Source organism: Mytilus galloprovincialis, chromosome 9 (genome assembly GCF_965363235.1).
Source record: "Mytilus galloprovincialis chromosome 9, xbMytGall1.hap1.1, whole genome shotgun sequence".
Taxonomy (NCBI): Eukaryota; Metazoa; Mollusca; class Bivalvia; order Mytilida; family Mytilidae; genus Mytilus; species Mytilus galloprovincialis.
Window position 1 is genome coordinate 91611721 of NC_134846.1, and position 21361 is coordinate 91633081.

The 21361-nt window shown below is 32.7% G+C and overlaps 1 protein-coding gene across 3 annotated transcripts in view; it reads left to right on the forward strand.

The window, feature by feature from the left end:
- Nucleotides 1-20784, forward strand: part of LOC143046352 (glutamate receptor-like) — a 244169-nt gene extending 223385 nt beyond the window's left edge. For 2 of the 3 annotated variants that reach the window (XM_076219481.1, XM_076219480.1), the window contains 12 exons: nucleotides 513-677; nucleotides 3758-4009; nucleotides 7283-7461; nucleotides 7839-8006; nucleotides 8898-9056; nucleotides 9577-9759; nucleotides 10138-10241; nucleotides 13909-13999; nucleotides 15036-15363; nucleotides 17193-17410; nucleotides 18103-18353; nucleotides 19320-20784. In XM_076219481.1, the coding sequence (XP_076075596.1) occupies nucleotides 513-677; nucleotides 3758-4009; nucleotides 7283-7461; nucleotides 7839-8006; nucleotides 8898-9056; nucleotides 9577-9759; nucleotides 10138-10241; nucleotides 13909-13999; nucleotides 15036-15363; nucleotides 17193-17410; nucleotides 18103-18353; nucleotides 19320-19632 (2411 nt within the window). In that variant the 3' untranslated portion in view covers nucleotides 19633-20784. Of the gene's footprint in view, nucleotides 1-512; nucleotides 678-3757; nucleotides 4010-7282; nucleotides 7462-7838; nucleotides 8007-8897; nucleotides 9057-9576; nucleotides 9760-10137; nucleotides 10242-13908; nucleotides 14000-15035; nucleotides 15364-17192; nucleotides 17411-18102; nucleotides 18354-19319 lie in introns of those variants that run through there. The other variant, XM_076219482.1, reaches the window with a different exon arrangement.
- The last annotated feature ends 577 nt before the right edge of the window (nucleotides 20785-21361 follow it).

Sequence of the window (21361 nt, forward strand, 5' to 3'; positions counted from 1 at the left end):
AGGTCACTGTAATGCCTTCAACAATGAGCCAAACCAATATCGCATAGTCAGCCATAGACTCTTAGATGTCAGTGTTCAATGTTGTCATCCAATTATGATTTAGGGATTCAAACCTTTTACATTTAATAACAGACTGCTAAACTTACCTCAAAACATTCATTTTGAAACCGTCTAATGTTTATTTCCGAATTGACCTCACCCATTTTTAAAAAGATTGCTATATGATGTCTGAGACTTAAAATTCTAATTGTTCAAACATCCGCCATTATCATCCAATTCCAAATGACAAATTCCAATAGTATCTAACAACCACTGATGCAGTTCTTGGCTTGGGACAGATAAATGAATTTACGTCAGCGTTAAAGAAGTGTTGTCCAGTCAGCTATTTATTTTCGTTGTTTTGACTTTGTGTTACTTTTCTTTTTTTTCTGGTTTGGTATCCTGAAGATAATTTTGACTTTACAGCTTTATTCTATTAGGTTGATACATATTAACACATTAAATATTTTCAGCCACCATTATCCAAGATGGTGCGTGGCCTGCAATTTCGCCAGAAGCTTTACTTAGTGATGAAGTATGGCCTGGTTTACATTCCGAGGCTTTGAACAACGATGCTGTCCAGTTAGATGTAATGAATGCCACTTTTAGTGATGGCACAATGGAGTTAACTAGAAAAGGTACATGTAAATGAATTAATTTTAACAAAAACATCCACTGCATGATTACTGATTGTAATTATATACATGATGTATAGATATCCTGTATCATTTTAGTCCAATATTACGTATTGCTTGATATTTCATTAAAGGCTTTAACAAATAGTAAAGTAGGGCATACTTTGTATCAAGGCTTCGGCCAATAATGAATATTAGTGTAACTGATGACCCTTTTGAGTTAGCCTTTTAATGGTAGATTAGATAACATTTTTGTTCGCTTTGGGAATTCCGTATATCGTCAGATTATCGGAATTCCAATGGGGACTTACTGTGCACCACTTATTGCGGACCTGTTTTGGTATTGCTATGAGTTACAATTTATGACAAAAGTAAGCAAAGACCCATCAAAACAACATCTGATAAACAAATTTAATAATACTTTTAGATATTTGGATGATATTTTGGCTCTCAATAATGACGACTTCAGTATGTATATTAAAGAAATTTATCCTGCTGAACTTACTTTAAATAAAGCTAATACTAACAATGACCACTGTCCTTTCCTCGATCTTGATATCTATATCACTAACGGAAAGCTGAATACTAAAATTTATGTTAAAAGAGATGATTTTTCATTTCCTATCGTTAATTATCCATTTTTAGATGGTGACGTTACCTTGTCACCATCTTACGGTGTTTATATATCTCAACTTGTACGATTCGCTCGTGTATGTAACAATGTTTTAGATTTTAACGAAAGAAATTTATGTATTACTGAAAAATTATTACACCAGGGTTTTCGATATCACAAACTAGTCAAAACATTTACTAAATTTTATCATCGGTATAAGGACATCATTCGTAGATATAGCTCAACATGCAGACTTCTTATACGTTCAGGTATTTCACATCCAATTTTTTATGGAAATATTCTTTATAAAGCACAAAGGTGTCAGTATTCACCTCAAAAACTAACAAAACCTATGAATAGACTTATTAAGAAAGGATATAGTTACGATACGGTTGTCAGGTCATTAAAGATTGCATATTTTGGCGTTAATATTGATTCACTCATATGGTCTTTGCATCGGAACTAAACACATTTATTCAAAAACCAGTTGTTGGCTTGACACGGGTTATGTTCTTCTCATATATGTTATGATGGTGTGATACTAAACCCCTAACGGGAAGGATTGTGCCTGCTGTTCATATGATGAAATCATAATCTTTCAGTCAATTTAATTGAAGTCTGGAGCTAGCATGTCAGTTAACTACTAGTAGACTGTTGTTATTTATGCATTATTGTCATTTTGTTTATTTTCTTTGGTTACATCTCCTGACATCAGACTCGGACTTCTCTTGGACTGAATTTTAATGTGCGTATGGTTATGCGTTTACTTTTCTACATTGGCTAGAGGTATAGGGGGAGGGTTGAGATCTCACAAACATGTTTAACCCCAGGAGCCTCTGGCCTTTGTTAGTCTTGTATTATTTTGATTTTAGTTTCTTGTGTACAATTTGGAAATTAGTATGGCGTTCATTATCACTGAACTAGTATATATTTGTTTAGGAGCCAGCTGGAAGACGCCTCCGGGGGTGCGGGAATTTCTCGCTACATTGAAGACCTGTTGGTGGCCTTCTGCTGTTGTTGGTTTTTTTTTTTCTATGGTCGGGTTGTTGTCTCTTTGGCACATTACCCATTTCCATTCTCAATTTTATCAAATATATTACTTAATAATATGTTCAACTTTTTTACTAAAAAAAAAACAAACAAAATACGACATTGCAAACGAATGTTTATACAAAAGACTTATTTTTATATTTCTTGTATTAATATAACTAAAAATGTTTCATGTTTGAATACGGAGGATCGATTAAGGTTTATATTAATGAGATCGATGCTTCAACGACTGCATTGAAAGTTTTTATGTCGAGTATTAAAAGTATAAGGAAATATTGTATGATTATGAGATATCAACAAATGACGTTGATGTAAGTCCTTAGTCATGACAGGTCGCCGTACGGCCTTTCACAGTGTACAAAATTGAAACCGTATAATAAAGATATATGAGGCCGCGACATGACATAATATGAAATTAATCAAAGTAGAAATCAAGGGCTTGATCTACGTATGTCATACTCAAAACGTTTTGGTTCCTTTTTTCAAAAGTATAATGCATTTTTAACAAGTCTTTTATCTATACTAAATTATTTAAACCATTTGTGCATTTTAAATGGCTAACGTTTGTTTCGGTGAATTTGTTTCCTTTATATCATTTAAAACATGTAAGCAAACCGAAGCACTTCCTACCAAGACAGAAAACAGTATGTAGATTTAGATTCAATATTTGATTATAGTCTAATTACTTGCAATACGTAAATATATAGTACATACAGAGTATATACACAATACGAAACAGACAACTTACAAATTTAAAAAACCATTCAATTAATGATTATGACAGACTGTAAAATAAATTATATATGAAGCTATTTTAATACATACGACTGCTCCTATAATTTTATTTTAAGAATGTGAAAAGGTATTTCTTCTACTTAAAATATTAAAGCAGGTTTCGGCAACCATATCATAACTATTTATATTTTGAAATAAATACACAAATTTATCATTATCAGGCAAACCATTTAAATCTACATTCTTTTATAGCTTCACTATAGAAAAAAAAACCGCAAATCTGCATATTAAGGGCGTGATAATACGACTTGTTTTTCGTCTTCTATTGTAAAATCGGCCATAAACACTCCTTCGTCTAAATGTTTATTTTCATAGCTCCCAGTTTCCATTATCAACGGAGCTACTCCGCATCTAAGTTTTGCAAATGCACTTCTATATATATACGATAAATCTTTAGATAAATATAGTTCACTTCCATAACTGTCTATACACAATTTAAAGTCCGTTATATCTTATCAATATTTTGTGTCAATATTCTATTTTGCTAGTTTTTTATATAATAATGAAATAAAACTTCTTCTATCTGTGCAATCGTTCGTTTATTCAAAACATAATTTTTTTTTCTAAAACAAATGTAACTTTGGTGAGATCCGTTTAATAATTTTACTTTATCAATATATTATAGTCTGTAAGCTGGTGGATGAGGATGTTGATGGCTTTATCCTATTTGTTGACTGTAAAACAGCCAATATATTAGACAAACAGATGATCCTTCGTTATATCCCAAGTGTTGTTGTGATTCGTGGTTTTTGTCATGTGACAAGTACCAGTATGATACAGCTCCGGCAAGACTGTAGTAACAGTAATACACTGTTAGCTGACATTGCTGTGAATAGACAGTGGCGAAATGTTCTACTTTATCATGACCGTACTTACAGTAAGTTTTCAACTAATTTCTTCACCTGACCGAGGCCCTAATTCAATCATGTACATGATAAAGCACCAACAAACCAATGTATATTATTTTATTCCAAAACGCATAAAAGAGGGACGAAAGATACCAAAGGGACAGTCAAACTCATAAATCTAAAACAAACTGACAACGCCATGGCTAAAAATGAAAATGACAACCAAAAAACAGCACATATGACACAACATAGAAAACTAAAGAATAAACAACACGAACACCGCCCCCCCCCTCCCCCCCAAGAAACTAGGGGTGATATCAGGTGCTCCAGAAGGGGAAGCAGATCCTGCTCCACATGTTGCACCCGTCGTGTTGCTTATGTGAAAACAAATCCCGTAAATAGTCTAATTCATTAGGTCACATTCATGAAAGGGAAGGGGATTGTAGTTACGACGTAAGGAACATATCCGTATATAATTATTTATAAACTATTGTAGATCTGAGGTTGTAATCACATTATGTAAACTGGAACGATAATGTTTATCTCATTCTGAGGTTGTAAACACATTATGTAAACAGGAACGATAATGTTTATCTCATTGTTTGCTTGATTGTAGTTTACCTATTATCTCATTACTAAAGTACTATATTAAAAATATCTCACTGGTCTCATCTCCGATGTGCAAACTTTAATGTTTTGTTTATTACCAAAATTTAACCATTCATTTATTTTGTATTGTCATTCTTTGAATACTATCTGCAATAGATAGTCATAGTTTTATAAATGTTTTCTGATAATTACTAAGTTTCCTGTAAATTAGAGTTTGTGTTCATTATTTCTCCGATGCCTACCGCACTTGTTAATGAAGACGAGGTAGACCCATATGGGGATTCTTTGATTAATATTTGAACAATCGACAGGAAATGTAAAATGTCATCATTATTAAAATTGATATTAAACTTGAAATTCATTTTGATGAGGTTAGTTGACTTAAATTGTATTACTTTGAATTGTGTAACGTAAGCAGTGACGTAATATATCGGTCAAATCGGCGACATTCCTTTTTATTCACTATTTATCATTTTTCTCTTAAAATCAATCAAGTAGAGAGACGTAGATACAAGTATCTTGTCTTAGGGAGGGATAAATCATACTTTGTAAAGAATCACTCTGATTCAAACAAAAATTCTCTGAAACCGATATTATCAAGTTCTTGATTTCTTAATTGACAACATATTTGTAACGTTCGGAGGACGTGTTTTTCAACAGACTGTCGGCATCCCAATGGGAACAAACTGTGCCCCTCTACTTGCCGACTTGTTTCTTTATCATTATGAGGCTGACTTCATGCAGGAACTTCTTAGGAAGAAAGATAAGAAGTTAGCAATATCCTTTAACTCTACTTTCCGCTATATAGATGACGTTCTTTCACTAAACAATTCAAAATTTGGTGACTATGTGGAACGCATCTATCCCATCGAATTGGAGATAAAGGATACTACAGATACAGTTAAGTCGGCATCATATCTTGACTTACATCTAGAAATTGACAATGAGGGTCGGTTGAAAACAAAACTTTACGACAAAAGAGATGATTTCAGCTTTCCAATTGTGAACTTTCCATTTCTAAGTAGCAACATTCCAGCAGCACCTGCATACGGGGTATATATCTTCCAATTGATACGATATTCCCGTGCTTGCATTTCCTATCATGATTTTCTTGATAGAGGGTTACTGCTCACAAGGAAGCTATTAAACCAAGAGTTCCAAATGGTGAAGTTGAAATCATCCCTTCGTAAATTTTACGGACGCCATCACGAGTTTGTTGACCGTTATTGAATAACCGTTTCACAAATGATATCGGATATGTTCCTCAAGTCATAACTACAATCCCCTTCCCTTTCATGATTGTGACCTACCGAATTAGACTATTTACCGCATAGTAATCACATAAGCAACACGACGGGTGCCACATGTGGAGCAGGATCAGCTTACCCTTCCGGAGCACCTGAGATCACCCCTAGTTTTTGGTGGGGTTCGTGTTGTTTATTCTTTAGTTTTCTATGTTGTGTCATGTGTACTATTGTTTTTCTGTTTGTCTTTTTCATTTTTAGCCATGGTGTTGTCAGTTTGTTTTAGATTTATGAGTTTGACTGTCCCTTTGGTATCTTTCGTCCCTCTTTTAAACATGACACATATGCATTGCAACAACTTTTCAAAACAAAGGAATAATATACAATGAACTCACCAAGCAAACAAGGCCTATATTTAAGTACACCCGACGAATGTGTAGCCTCCATAACAATTGTAAGGCAAAATCAAATACGAAGTTGAACATCTCATAGAAAGAGTAACAAATTCAGATGGGGTAAAGGAATAAAAAATAATTACCAAATCCAGCTTACATATAGAATCGAACAAAGTATATACACGTTACACTGTTAGCCCTACGATTCGGTCTAATTAATAAACACAAGTTGTTCAGTTTAGTTATAGTTCTACAATAGAGGACTAAGTTATGGATTGTCTTTGTATGCCTTCTTGATGTTTTGTCTATCTCGGATGGACCAAATGTTTTCCTATACGCATTCGTTTTATAACACCACTCAGATTCATACGCATGCTTATTCAAGAGGATCCCGAATCGTCTGTAAATTCAGAAATTATTGCGTGCATTTATTATTGCGATTTTGCCATTTTAAACTTAAATGGGATTTTAATTTTTACGATTTTGAGAAAAGTGAAGCTCAATTCAGTCAAAATATTACAAAAATGCGAGTTTTAATTATTGCGTTTACAACTCTGTCGCATTATTCGCAATAATCTTTAGGGAATTTCTGTGAAAAGACGAATTGATATCGTCTTGTTTTTATTATTTATACGCCGCAGAAAAATTCTCTCCTTATTTAAATCAAGTATCGACAAAAAACTGTTCCGTAACAATCTAAATTGCCAGAAAAGGCAAACTATGGAGTTTCTTTATCATTATGCCTTACTTAATTTTTCTTAATGCTCCCGGGGACAAAATCTGTGAAAACTTTCTCCAGAAAATAATAAAACGTAAGCTTATTAATGTTTAAATCATGAATAGATACAAATGAAGGTGAGAAAACTCAAACTCGAATGAACTCGAAAAGTATGTACATCGACATAGTTTTATGCATCTCTTGCTATGCTAGGCAACTTTTCTCCTTAAGTAAAATAAAATTAAACAAAATATCACGAGAGCAAATAATCCTTGCTTTCATTCGTATTTTTAAATTGTATTTATGAAATTATATGTGCATTGCATGTCTTTTTAGATTCAGCCTGCATCACTGATCTTATAAGACAATTATCTTTGAAGCCAGTATCTACAAGAATGGTACAAACTGAAAATTACCACGGTCCCGAACAGTACATAAAGTTTGTATCTAAGTATAAACCAGATGGAATATGTGTGATTACATCTTCGGGGAGGCTAGAAAAGATCTTATTTCAGGTAACACAAAACTTGGAGGTTTTTAAAAATAAATGTCATTGAATATTGTTTCAACAATCTAAGAAAACACATATTGTCCGTAAAGTAAAGAGTACAAAACACCGATTGATATTCTTTTTCACATCTAAATAAGATTTGTCATTCGATGAATATGTTATTATTTTTGACTTTCTGTTGTTATGTTATACCTGACATCTTTTTACACATATTTTTATTTCTGTATCTCTTTTTTTCCTTTGTTTAATTCGTAATTTTAATTTTTCATAGTAAAAAAGCCTAAATATTTTAAAGGTTTCAACTTAAAATAAAGAATTATGACAAATATTGAAAACGTTTGCATTTTGTTGAAAATATTCTGTTTTTATTTTACAATGGAGGCTAAAACAGAAGAAGTCCTACATTTTCCTTGGATACTACTGTCAGAAGATCAAAGAATAGTTGATCTTAACGGTAGTGAGTATAGTGATGGTAATATCATATTACTTGAAAAACAATCAACGGGACCTGGTCTCGAAACATGTGAACATGACTATCCTCCAGAAATGGTAATTATTGACCTTTCAAGTATATGGTATACTTGTATAATCAATGTTTCGTAAAATATGATTTCTTAAAAGTTATCAAAGGTACCATGGTTATAAACTTTGCCTATTTAAAGGTTTACAGTGCTTGGTTAATATATGTATCCTATTGAACGCATTATGCTTCCAAATAAAAAAAAAAACTGGAATGATTGAACCAATATACATTTCATTATGATATATTTTGTGACAATGTTGTTTAACTACCACGTTTTTTGTTTCGGTTGGCCTTTTTGTTTTGAGAAACACCTACCAAATGTGAAAAAGCAATATATCAAATAAAGATCTGTTAACACTAGCACATTTCAGAATATGAGAAATAACAGCCATAATTAATGATATGGTTTATGGAAAAAAGCAAAATTCAGTAGAACAGAAAAAAAAAACTCCAAGGAAAATTAAAAAGGAAAGTCCCTTATCGAATGACAAATTTAAAAAATGAAACACAATAAACGAATTTAAAAAACAAAACTATTATATTCCTAACTTAGTTCATGCATTTCCGTCTGTAACAAATATTGAATTACAAAGAAGAATATAATGGTCATTGATATTGTAACAACATGCGCTCATACCTATCACAAACCAAATACAACAGTTATAAGGCAATATAATATGTCAATGAAACATTCATCAAATCAAGGATAGGAGGAGAATAGTTGATGTATATTAATATGATTGAATTCTCCTTTGGCAATTTCGTGGTTTTTAATTGTTACTTTGAATTGTCGCATTTTAATTCTATTACGAGATTTTGACATCGATAAACTTATGTCGTCTATATTTGACTTATTTGCTTTTAATAAGTTTTTGAATAATTTAACTTTAACTCTTTCATGAACGTTTTGATTTTAGGAATTTAAAAACTATCTAGCAGATGCAAAACTAAAGATGTTGGACTTATTTTCTACCACAGTTACAAAGAACAATATTACGTCATTAGAGCCCCTCTCTTGCTTTAACCATAAACACACCTCCATGTTCAATCGGACTGTAATCATGAAGACAGCTGAGGTATATATCACTAATATCTTTAATTTTTAATTGTGTTATATTCGAAATTTAGTACATGAGAAGTATATTTTAAAACTTGTTTATTTGTTGTATATGACATTCTTTATAAGTTGGTACTTTTATAGTTCTCATAATGAAAAAAAGTATCAAGAAAATATCAAACTCAAATAAGAATGACAATATCAAAAGTTGTCCATCAACAGGAGTGGCATATAACTGTCATATTCCTGACTTAGTATATTTAATTATGAAGAAAATGGGTGAATTATTCTGAATCATATAGCTCACTAAACCACCCTTTTGTATAAACTGTGTTCATAGTTACGAAATGTTGACAAAATTAAATGAGTATTGAGATCTTCTTTGTCATCCGTTCAGTGTTCTTTATTATATTCAACGAATCAAAAAACGCAAACATTGGAACTGGACAGATATCTTTGTTTTTAAAAAATTCCGATTGCTGGAAAAATTTCATATACAAGTGTTTCTGTATAAAGGGTCATGTATTGTTATTTCTCAGGAGGGTAGTCATATAACAGACAGTAAATACCAGATCTGCAGTGTTGAAAATGGTTTGATAAATAAATGGAAATATATGGGTAGTTGGTCAGAAAAGACAGGGATATCTATGAAACAATTTAAACTCTTTGGAAATGACTTCCTTGACTTTGGGAATGCCACTTTAAAGGTAGCAGCAGTTCCGGTAAGTTTAAGTAAAGAAAAAAAAAAACAGTCTAAATACCACTCCACATAAAATCATACATTGTCATGAATTTAATTTTAGTTGTTGATTCTTTTGCCCGCATCTGATTTTTAATTTGTCGAAGAACATTTATCATCAAAGTTTTCAAGATATATATATAGTTTGCACGCATATATATGTTCGATCTAAATGTATAATTCCCGTTTAGTTTCCCGTCATTTAGTACTACTATTTACTATGTTTTGAAACAAATTATTGCCAAATTTAGTGGGAAAAGTATGTCTGATGTTTGAGCTTCCTGCAGGTCTGTGTTATCTATTAATGCTTCTTCGGGTTACTATCTAAAGTGTGCTTTTGTTTTTTATATTTTTTATGCAGCTGGATCCAATGGTTTTCTTCAATACAGATGAAAATAACAAAACGACCTACACTGGACTTTGTATTGACATTCTTGATCAACTGGCCCTAAAACTGAACTTTAAGTAAGAATCGTTTTATCAGTAGCACGTGACGTAATTATTAATTTATGATTATTGAACAGCGGTATACTACATTTGCTTTTGTTTAAGGAAAATTTAAAATAAATCTTTAATTTTGGATTTGAATTGGTATCAGACTAATTGCACAATTCTAGTTATGATGTAAATGTTAGAACGAAAATAAAAGGTAAAAGTCCAAACAGAAAGAGAAAAAAAAACCTGTAAATACGAAAAAACTTTAGAGCTTTAAAATTTCAAATGTTCTTTTGAGCTCACCTGGCCCAAAGGGCCAAGTGAGCTTTTCTCATCACTTACCGTCCGTCGTCCGTCGTCGTCGTCTGTCGTCGTTAACTTTTACAAAAATCTTCTCCCAAATTTAACCAAACTTGGCCACAATCAGCATTTGGGTATCTAAATTAAAAAAATGTGTCCGGTGACCCGGCCAACAAACTAAGATAGCCACCACGGCTAAAAATAGAACATAAAAATTTTGATTTTGGCTTATAACTCTAAAGCATTTAGAGCAAATCTGACATGGGGTAAAATTGTTTATCAAGTGCAGATCGGTCTGCTCTGAAATTCCCAGATGAATCAGACAACTTGTTGTTGGGGTGCTGCCCCTGAATTGGTAATTTTAAAGAAATTTTGTCGTTTTTGGTAATTATCGTGAAAACTATTACAGATAGAGATGAACTGTAACAAAGCAATAATGTTCAGCAAAGTAAGATCTACAAATAGGTCAACTTGACCAAAATGATCAGTTGACACTTTAAGGAGTTATTGCCCTTTATAGTAAATGCTTATTAATTTTTCATAAATTTTTGTAATCTTTTAAAAAAATCTTCTATGAAACTACAGGGTTAAATTTAACCAAACTTGGCCATAATCATCATTGGGGTATTTAGTTTTTAAAATGTGTGTAGTGACACAGCCAACCAACCAAGATGGCCGCCATGACAATAAATAGAACATAGGGGTAAAATGTAGATTTTGGCTTATAACTCTGAAACCAAAGCATTTAGAGCAAATCTGACATGGTGTTAAATTGTTTATACGTCAATAGCTATCTGCCCAGAAATTTTCAGATGAATTGGACAACCGGTTGTTGGGTTGATGCCCCCTATTGGTAATTTTTAAAGACATTTTGTCTTTTTTGGTTACTAACTCGAATACTATTATAGATAGAGATAAACTGTAAACAGCAATAATGTTCAGCCGAGGAGGATCTACAAATAAGTCTCATAACAAAAATGGTCAGTTGACCCCATAAGGATTTATTGCCCTTTATAATGAAGTTTTAACAGTTTTCATTAATTTGGTAAATTTTTACAAAATAATTTGCACTGTTACTAATGTTATAGATAGAGATAATTGTAAGTGGCAAGAACGTTCAGTAAAGTAAGAACTTTAAGCACATAACCATCACCAAAACAAAATTTTGTCATGAATCCATCTGTGTCCTTTGATTAATATGCACATCGACCAAGGTGAGCGACACAGGCTCGTTAGAGCCTCTAGTTATACCAATTTATTTATTTTAACAGTAACGCTAATTCAAGCACAAACTACAAAATAAATTGTATCAATGAAACCTTCCTTTTTCTGTTAAGATAACCTGTAAATTTATATATTCCAATCGACCCATTAAATACGTGTTGAATAATGTTATTGCCACGAAAACTAAGCAAATAGGTGCGAACACTTCTTATTCGTAAAACTGGAAAACATAACGTTATGCACAAATCAGCAATATGACGGATTAAATAATAGTATTCAATATGTTACTGCCTTTCTTTATATATCACATATATAATAAGCAAATCAAATTTAAAACATCAGATAATGAACTGTTAATTTCGCGCGTGAAAATGTCACACGATTCAAATAAAAACAAAACAACTACCCGATTTATCAAGATAATATACGGTAAAAAATAAAATAATATAGGCAGCAACCAGCGAAATTCACTGCATAATATCCTCCTGACCTGGTGCTGAACACATCTGAAGTTCATCTCTGCAGCTTAATGGTTAGAGTAAACTTTTGATCGCTACTTTTATTTAAGACAATATGGTGCTGATTTGGCATATTTGGTGGTTACAACTTTTCATTACTCATTGGCAGTTAAGGTGTATATATATAATGATTCACACAAACGTCAATAGGCATTATCAATGATGTTGGACACAAAAGCAGACAACACCAACAACAAAAAAAAAACATCTTTAGCATTAAACTAAGAAACAATACCTGATTTAATACCTGACTTTGTATACTTACAAAATTTAAGAGGGTGTAAATTTACTAGACTGTGCTCAAACCTCAAATATTGTGTGGTGACACCTAGATTTCTTTAAATGTGTTGTTGTTATTTATGGTTGTTTATATACTTAAACAATCCTTCTCTTTATTTCCTTCAATGTATATTAAAGATTGTATATTTTGGCTTTAATATTGATTAACTTATAGGGTCTTTGCATCGGAACTAAACGCATTTTTTTGAAACCGTGTTGGCATGACACGGGTTATGTTCTTCTCATATATTTTATGATAGTATGATACTAAACCCCTAACGGGAGGGATTGTGCCTGATATTCATATGATGAATACATAATCTTTCTGCCTGTACCAAGTCAGGAATATGACAGTTGGTATCCATTCGTTTGATGTGTTCTGACTTTTGATTTTGCCTTTTGATTTTGGACTTTCCTTTTTGAATTTTCCTCGTAGTTCATTCAGTATTTTTGTGTTTTTACTTTTTTTTCTATCAGTTTAATTGAGGTCTGGAGCTGGCATGTCAGTTAACTGCTAGTAGTCTGTTGTTATTTATGTGTTATTGTCATTTTAGAATGAAATTCAAAACAGTGTGACCCCATAGTTTAAGTGTCTTTAAAAAGTACACAGTGAGCAATGGTCGTTACATACAAACGTTCACCTAAATTTTCCCAGTCAATGGATGAATTTAATGTGTCAATCAATGGCCACAGCCACACTGTTTTGAATTTCATTCTATTTATTTTCTTTTGTTACATCTTTTGACATCGGACTCGGACTTCTCTTGAACTGAATTTTAATGTGCGTCTTGTTATGCGTTTAATTTTCTAAATTGGCTAGAGGTATAGGGGGAGGGTTGAGATTTCATCAACATGTTTAATCCCGCCGCAATTTTGCGCCTGTCCCAAGTCAGGAGCCTCTGGCCTTTGTTAGTCTTGTATGATTTTTAATTTTAGTTTCTTGTGTATTATTCGGAGTTTAGTATGACGTCCATTATCACTGTACTAGTATACATATTTTTAGGGGCCAGCTGAAAGACATCTACGGGTGCGGGAATTCTCGCTACATTGAAGACCCATTGGTGGCCTTCGGCTGTTGTCTGCTCTATGGTCGGGTTGTTGTCACTTTGATACATTCCCCATTTCCTTTCTCAATTTTATGTTGCATTTGTCGGATAATGAGCTATTCCAGTTGGTATATGTTCGACCATGTTAATTAAAGATTTCAATTGCAATATGTTCTGCTCTGTTAAAGACAAGTAAACTCATAGTCAGAATCATAATATGAAATATTTACACGACGTGTGCCAGATATGGAGCAGGATCTACTTACCGATCTGAAGCACCCTTGAAGTTTAATATTTATGATTACTATTACTTTTGTCTTTTATCATGAGTTATGAGATTGTGACTCCTGCTGATAATGCCTATGGTAGTTTAGAAGACGACGGTACATGGAATGGTATGGTTGGTATGGTTATGCGTAAGGTGGGTTAACTGAGTTGATTCTTTATATCTCTTCAGATCAATATTTATCTAATGTGCAACTACAAATTGAACGGAATGAGTACACAGCTACTTTTGCATAGGTACTATTTCTGTATTTAAAATCTGTAGTACTGGGAATTTACTTGTAATACTTAGTACTATTTCTTTACTTTAAAACTATTGTAATATTTAGGGACTTGTATTTTTCAGTACTTGATTTGTACTCAAAATATTGGTACAAAAATGATGCCAACAATGATCACAGTATTCCATGTTTGAACATCATAACTTCATTAGATTTGAAAAAGAAAAACGTTCAAAATGCTGAAAATGTAACGGTACCCGGTGCAACCAAAAATCTGTAGTACTTAAATTTCAAGTACAAATCAAGTCCTGTAAAAATACAGGTACTTTGATATTACAATTATCCGTACGTAACACAATAGGACTGAATATTAAAAGCAGATTTCCAGTACTACAGATTTGTGGTACATAGATAGTACATAAATAGTACCTATGCAAAAGTAGCTGTGTAAGCTCCAATAATTGAAATAATAGCATTTAAAAACATACTAAATTTAAGGTACATAAAAATTCAAATACAATTTGATATTAATAATTAATAACCAACACCCCTTTTTCTGTCATTTAAATCATGCCACCATATCCGGTATCATTCCAAAATAAGAAATGCGGTTCCGTTTGTTTTGTAAACTTGATTATCTTCATTGTGTGTTTAAAACACCGGGTAACTATTGTTACCTCATTCTGTACTATAGAGACCAACAATTACGAAAGTTAAAGGTGTATAACAAAAAAAGAAAAAAGTGAGGTCAGACGTGTCGATAGAGTAAATCCTTCGACAAAATCTTGCCGATTCAAATTTCATATTCAGTCATTCGTGTTCAAACTTGACCTTAACTAAATGAAAATTAACTCTTGTGTTTATTTCTTACTAAATTCATTACCGAATGCTTAAAATACAACCTTTATCAAAGATTTATTTTACTTCTAGTATTTCTGATATATTCTGTAGGAAGCAGATTTTGCAGCTGGTCCATTTACAATAACCGCCGCTAGGGAATCAGTGATCGACTTCACGAAAACCTACATGGAAGAAGGTGTGGGAATTCTTACACTGAGGCCGCAAGTAGAGGCTAATAAAGAGTACAAAATGTTCAAACCATTGTCTGTTACTGTGTGGATTCTGATTGGTGTAGCTATAATTGTAGTGGGTGTGGTTATGTTTATAGTAAACAGATACAGTCCTTGTTCTACTGAGCTAGAAGAACATCAGCACTACCTAGAGACAGAAAACTTGTCTAGTTCAATGTGGCTTATCTATGGAGCTTTTGTTGAACAGGGTATTACTTTTATGAAGATAGATTACAATACAAGATTATTTGGAAGTTCATATACTTGCACATTCCCATCATGTCCGATAATTTATAAGTCTGAGTTTGTTCAGGAGTAAGATTGACTTTAAGGGAAACAGTAGCATAGGAAGCTTTGTAGTTACTCTATCTAGCTAGCTAAAAAATATGCAGCCACTGTATGCCATCTTATACAATACCTATTCAATATTAACATACCATCAAGCTTTTAACTGAAGGACAAAATAAGTCAATTAAATTTTGTTTCAAACCGAAAATAAATGTTTTATCGAGAATTTTTATTCCGTGTGGCATCGGTCCTGGTTCTGTCGAGTTGGTTGATAATTTCTCAAGACAGTTGAAAGTTTAAAACGTAAACATTCAAACTGAAATGTATATCTAATGTATTCAAATTCAATACACAATGGTACGATGATATTAAGAATTTTTAACCTTTTTTTTTTATTCGAGCGTCACTGATGAGTCTTTTGTAGACGAAATGCGTGTCTGGCGTAAATACAAAATTTAATCCTGGTATTTATGATAAATTCATTACGTCTGGCGTACTAAATTATAATCCTGGTACCTTTGATAACTATTTACTCCACTGGTTCGATGCCACTGCTGGTGGACGTTTCGTCCCCAGGGTATCACCAGCCCAGTAGTCAACACTTCGGTGTTGACATGAATATCAATAAATGTGGTCATTTTCATAAATTTCCTGTGAACAATACGAAAATCTAAGGTTTTTTTATCACGGGGCATAGACTACCTTAGCCGTATTTGGCACAACTTTGGAATTTTGGATCCTCAATGCTCTTCAACTTTGAACTTGTTTTGGCTTATAAAAATTTTGATATGAGCGTCACTGTTGAGTCTTATGTAGACGAAACGCGCGTCTGGCGTACTAAATTATAATCCTGGTACCTTTGATAACTATTTACTCCACTGGGTCGATGCCACTGCTGGTGGATGTTTCGTCCCCGAGGGTATCATCATCCCAGTAGTCAACACTTCGGTGTTAACAAGAATATCAATAAAGTGGTAATTTTCATAAATTTCCTGTTTACAAAACTTTGAATTTTTCGAAAAACTAAGGATTTTCTTATCCCAGGTATAGATAACCTTAGCCGTATTTGGCACAATTTTTCGGAATTTTGGATCCTCAATGCTCTTCACCTTTGTACTTGTTTTTGGTTTTATAAAAATCTTGATATGACTCATATGTCATTGATGAGTCTTATGTAGACGAAAAGCGCGTCTGGCGTACTAAATTATAATCCTGGTACCTTTGATAATTATTATATCAATTCATTTAAAACACATTACTGTAAATGTTGTTTTCTTTAGTTCAAGTTCAAAAGTTCAATAAAAACGATTCGCGCGACCGACATAGTCATTTAACAAATATTCACTCTTTAGATGCAATTTTTTGTGAAAGTCAAAATAATTTTATAAACATAAGGAGATTGTCAATGATATGACAATAAACCAAAAATCAAATGATGCAGATGTAAACATATTTCATATCGTATATGAAGATAACTCCCCTCTCCTCTACAAAATAATTACAAAATGCAAAATAATTTGAACAACATATAACAAGATATAAAAAAAACAAGATAAAGATAGAACGACCATAGGTTTTAAATGTATTAGAAAATAGCGTTGTCCTTTAGAATATGCTTGCTGTCATTTTAAGTTTGTAGGATTTATATCACTGCATTTTTACCCAAACGGTTATCTCAGGAGGAGAATAATGTAGATCATTGTCGCGCATGATTTTGTTCAGTTACCTGTTGATTGTTACTATTTTGCAGGAGGAGACGCTCAGCCTAGATCCTTGTCAGGCAGAGTTATGTTAAGCTTTTGGTGGATATTTACTATTTTGATGGCAGCCACATATACAGCAAATCTTGCTGCCTATCTGACTGTGACTATAATAGATTCACCAATCAACAGCCTAGAGGAACTGGCTAGACATGAAAACATTCGACCATTGATATTTACTGGAGCGAATCTTCATACTTTGTTTCAGGTAGTCATTCAAGGTGTAATAGTCAAGGATAACAAATGATTCGGTTTATGTTGTCTGGAGAATACTTCATGTACCAAAAATCATGTGAAATAATAAGAAAAAAAATACCTATATTACTGAGACACAGTAAATAAAGGCAACATTAGTCTACTGGTGGTTTAAATAAAGGCAGAAGATACCAGAGGAACATTCAAATGCATACGTCAAAATAAACTCACTGCGCCATGGCTAGAAAAGAAAAAGATCAATAGTGAGACAAACATAAAAACTGAGCAAATTGAACCATACCAAAAGCAGGGGGTGATCTAAGGTGCTCCGAAGGAGTAAGCAGATCCCGCTCCATGTGTTGAACCGGTCGTAATACTCAAGACCACTCCCGTTCAAATCTCTTAAAACGATTACGAAGGAAAACTAAAGATTTAGAGAATCATTGAGAGTATATGGCTACAACCTCAAAAGAAGCAATGTAATAAAAATATTCATCAATAAAATAGCACACAAATGCTTTTAAAAGAAAGTCTAGCTTTACTTAATAGTAATTTGCATTTGTTGTTTTGCGTATACATCTTCATGAAAAACATAAATTAGGACAATTCACATGCTATCATACACAAAAACGTATAACAAAATTACAAAACTCAAATGCAAATTAAAAAAACAAACATACTTTTTTCAAACTATTTTATTTGTAGACTGCGAAAACGTCAGTTTACAGACAAATATGGTCTAAAATGGATGACATGCCAAAAGCTAATCATTTAGAAACCATATTAAGCTATGTTCGAACAAACGAGTATGCATTATTACTAGACCACTCTGTTCTTGAGTACATCATGCTTCAAGATTGTAAAACATACGCCGTTGCTGACGAAACATTTAATAAAGCAGGATATGGATTTGTTCTACCAGAACATTCTAATTATTTAAATGCTTTTAACATAGCGTAAGTTTTTAAATTTTTCTAATCCATGTATATATTTATTGCATTCTGTGAAACTTTTTTTGACAACATAACGAAATGGTTAACTGTAAATTATAAGATTAAATGACTAGGTCATGGCTACACACAGAAAACAAATAGTACACAAAAGCACAGCATAGAAATATAAAACTAAGCAACAAGAGCCCCACTAATACACTGGGGGTTATAATAGGTATTCAGGACTGGTAAGCAGGTTATGCTCCACATGAAGCAACCGTCATGTTGCTGATGGTATTTCAAACTCGAAATAGTCTTATTCTGTAGGATACAAGGTTAAAAAAACACCAAGTCAATTCCAAAAATTAATTAAACTCAGAGGAAAATACATAATGAAAAGTCCCTAATCAAATGGCAAAATGAAGAGCCCAACACATCAAATAAATGAATAACAACTGTCATATTTCTCACTAGGTACAGACATTTTCTTCTGTAGAAATGGTGGATTAAACCTAGATTTTAGGTAGCTAAACCTCTCACTTGAATGAAAATCGTATCTAATTGCATTACATCGTCAACAATGTACACATTTAAGACAAGGTGAAAAAGTCAAAAATAGGGGTCCAAGTCAAAATTGTGTAATAATCTTAATCTCTATACAAACAAACAATTATGAAACAAAGAAGCACAAAAAGACGTATCGACAAAGCAGATTATCAAGAATGGAAGACAAGAATGCAAAAAGTTACAATAGCAAAATAACATAATGACAGGATGTATAAGTACAGCGCCACGTCATATGTATCAAAGAAACACGAACAACATGGCTTTCGAGAAATACCTGTTCGGAAGTCATTAATATGGCATTTGATTTTCATATTTTTATTTGATTTTTAAACGCAAAATCTGAAGACTTTCCGTTTTGAATTTACCTCGGAGATCGGTATTTTTGTTATTTTACTTTTTACAAAGGTAAAGACTTTTTTACAGGATTATGAAGATGACAGAAGCCGGACTTATACAAAAATGGCGAGAAATTTGGTGGCCTAAATCGGAATCTGACAGCTGTACAAGCACAGATAGATCTGGCTCGGCTCAGTCACTTGGATTGGACAGTTTATATGGCCTTTTCTATGTATACTTCGGTGTAGTCGGTATCGCAGTTCTTTCGTTCATCGTTGAATTGATCTGCAGTACTAAAACTTGTCGACAGTATATTGCCGTAGCTTTAGTTAAGTTGAGTTCCTTTAGGGGGAAAGTAGACGACAGAAATCGAGAAAATACTTCCAAAGAGGAGAGTTGAACACGGAACTACGACTTTTCATGTTTATGAATGTTGTATAATATATCTTATTTTGTTGTTGAAGATATATCTACCAAAGTCTTTTTCTGAAATTCACCGTTACATTTTATGTTCAGGGTATTTTCAAGTTTATTGGCACCCAAAAAAAGCAGTAAGAGAACACTTATATCTGAGAAAGTGGAATACGACATAATATGACTTGAATGCGGAACGTTTCAAAATACTATTATACTGAACAAAGAATGCAACCGCAGATCTGAAAGATAAAACCAAGGACCAATAAATATAACTTTACAAATAAATGCATATGAATGTATTATTATGTAGCACAGAAAGTGATCAATGCGTAACTATAATCCCGTATGAATAAAACACATAATCAAAAATGAAAAAAATATTTATACTTTTCCAAACGTATCAAATATATTCCAAATAGGGGAAACAGTTACTTAATCTTCTTCAGTGTTCACCTTTCAATCATAAACTCCGATAATGTACGGTGAAGTCCGTAGATTTATATCCCGATAAATAATCTCCGTAACTGGTCGGCTCCTTCTTTTGATTTTCGGTCTGATAAAACTTCGTCAAAGTTCTGTGAATTCCGTGGATAGCCCGATGACACACGCATTAAATTCACTAATTTTCGGCTTCTCCCGTGAATACCCGCTCAGCCTCCTGATGGAAGCCGGCAATCATTCCTTTATGATTTGTCGATGACTCCATATGTGTCCACATATAAACTATTGGATAAATCTAAATATTACCATTATAAAGCGTAACGTTTATTTGACTTCTCAAGTCCACATAATAGTAGTTATCTAATAAGCAAATGCAAAATGCAATGTTTGAATCTTCTGTTTTGTTTTGTTCACACATCATTGTCAATATAATGGAATGTATTGTTATTCTTTCGTTTGATGAGTTTAAGCTTTGGATTTTGGCATTTGATTAGGAGCTTCGCGTTAGGAATTTTCCTATGAGTCCGGTTTTTATTTATATTTTACTTTTCACAAACTAAGAGCATTTTGTGTGTAAATGTGAGTTATGTGTTATCAGAAGAACAAGCATGGACGTTTGCTACAAATTTACAGTTTGTTTTTAGTAATGAAAGACATTTAAGTACAGCCTATTAACCAATAAATTCTTGTTGTAACCTTATTATGTTTTTATTCAATTCAATGTTTTTCAAATTCAAATTTCCCAAAACTTTTTAAATTTTATCTAAATATCATAAAGAGTCATTCAAAACCATCCTCAGTACATATATAAAATAATGAAAATGTTGTTTGGTTGCCAATGACACAAATCTCTACCAGTACCCTAATAACATAGAGGTTTAAAATAACTATAGGTCAACGTACGGATTCAACATTGAACAAAACATATATCACTTAGTAAGCTATAGTAAGTACTATATTTAACATTTCAACCTTTTTAGCTTTCACTTTCAAAATCTTTAAAATAATGATGTTCTTGCTTCGATCGGTTTTTGCTCTTTGGTCGGTTGTTCTCTTTTTTATACTTTCCTTATTTCTATTTTCAATCTAATCCTGGTGTCAAACTTGTCCAATTTACAAATGATGCTCCTGTTTCATTCTAATAACAAACTGGAATTTATCACTGTTTCAATTGTACATAGGTTTAAACACACAAATTAGTAGCGATAAATTTGTTACAGTTGTCTCCCATACCCTAGGTATATTCCTTTCACCAACTGATTGAATGGAAA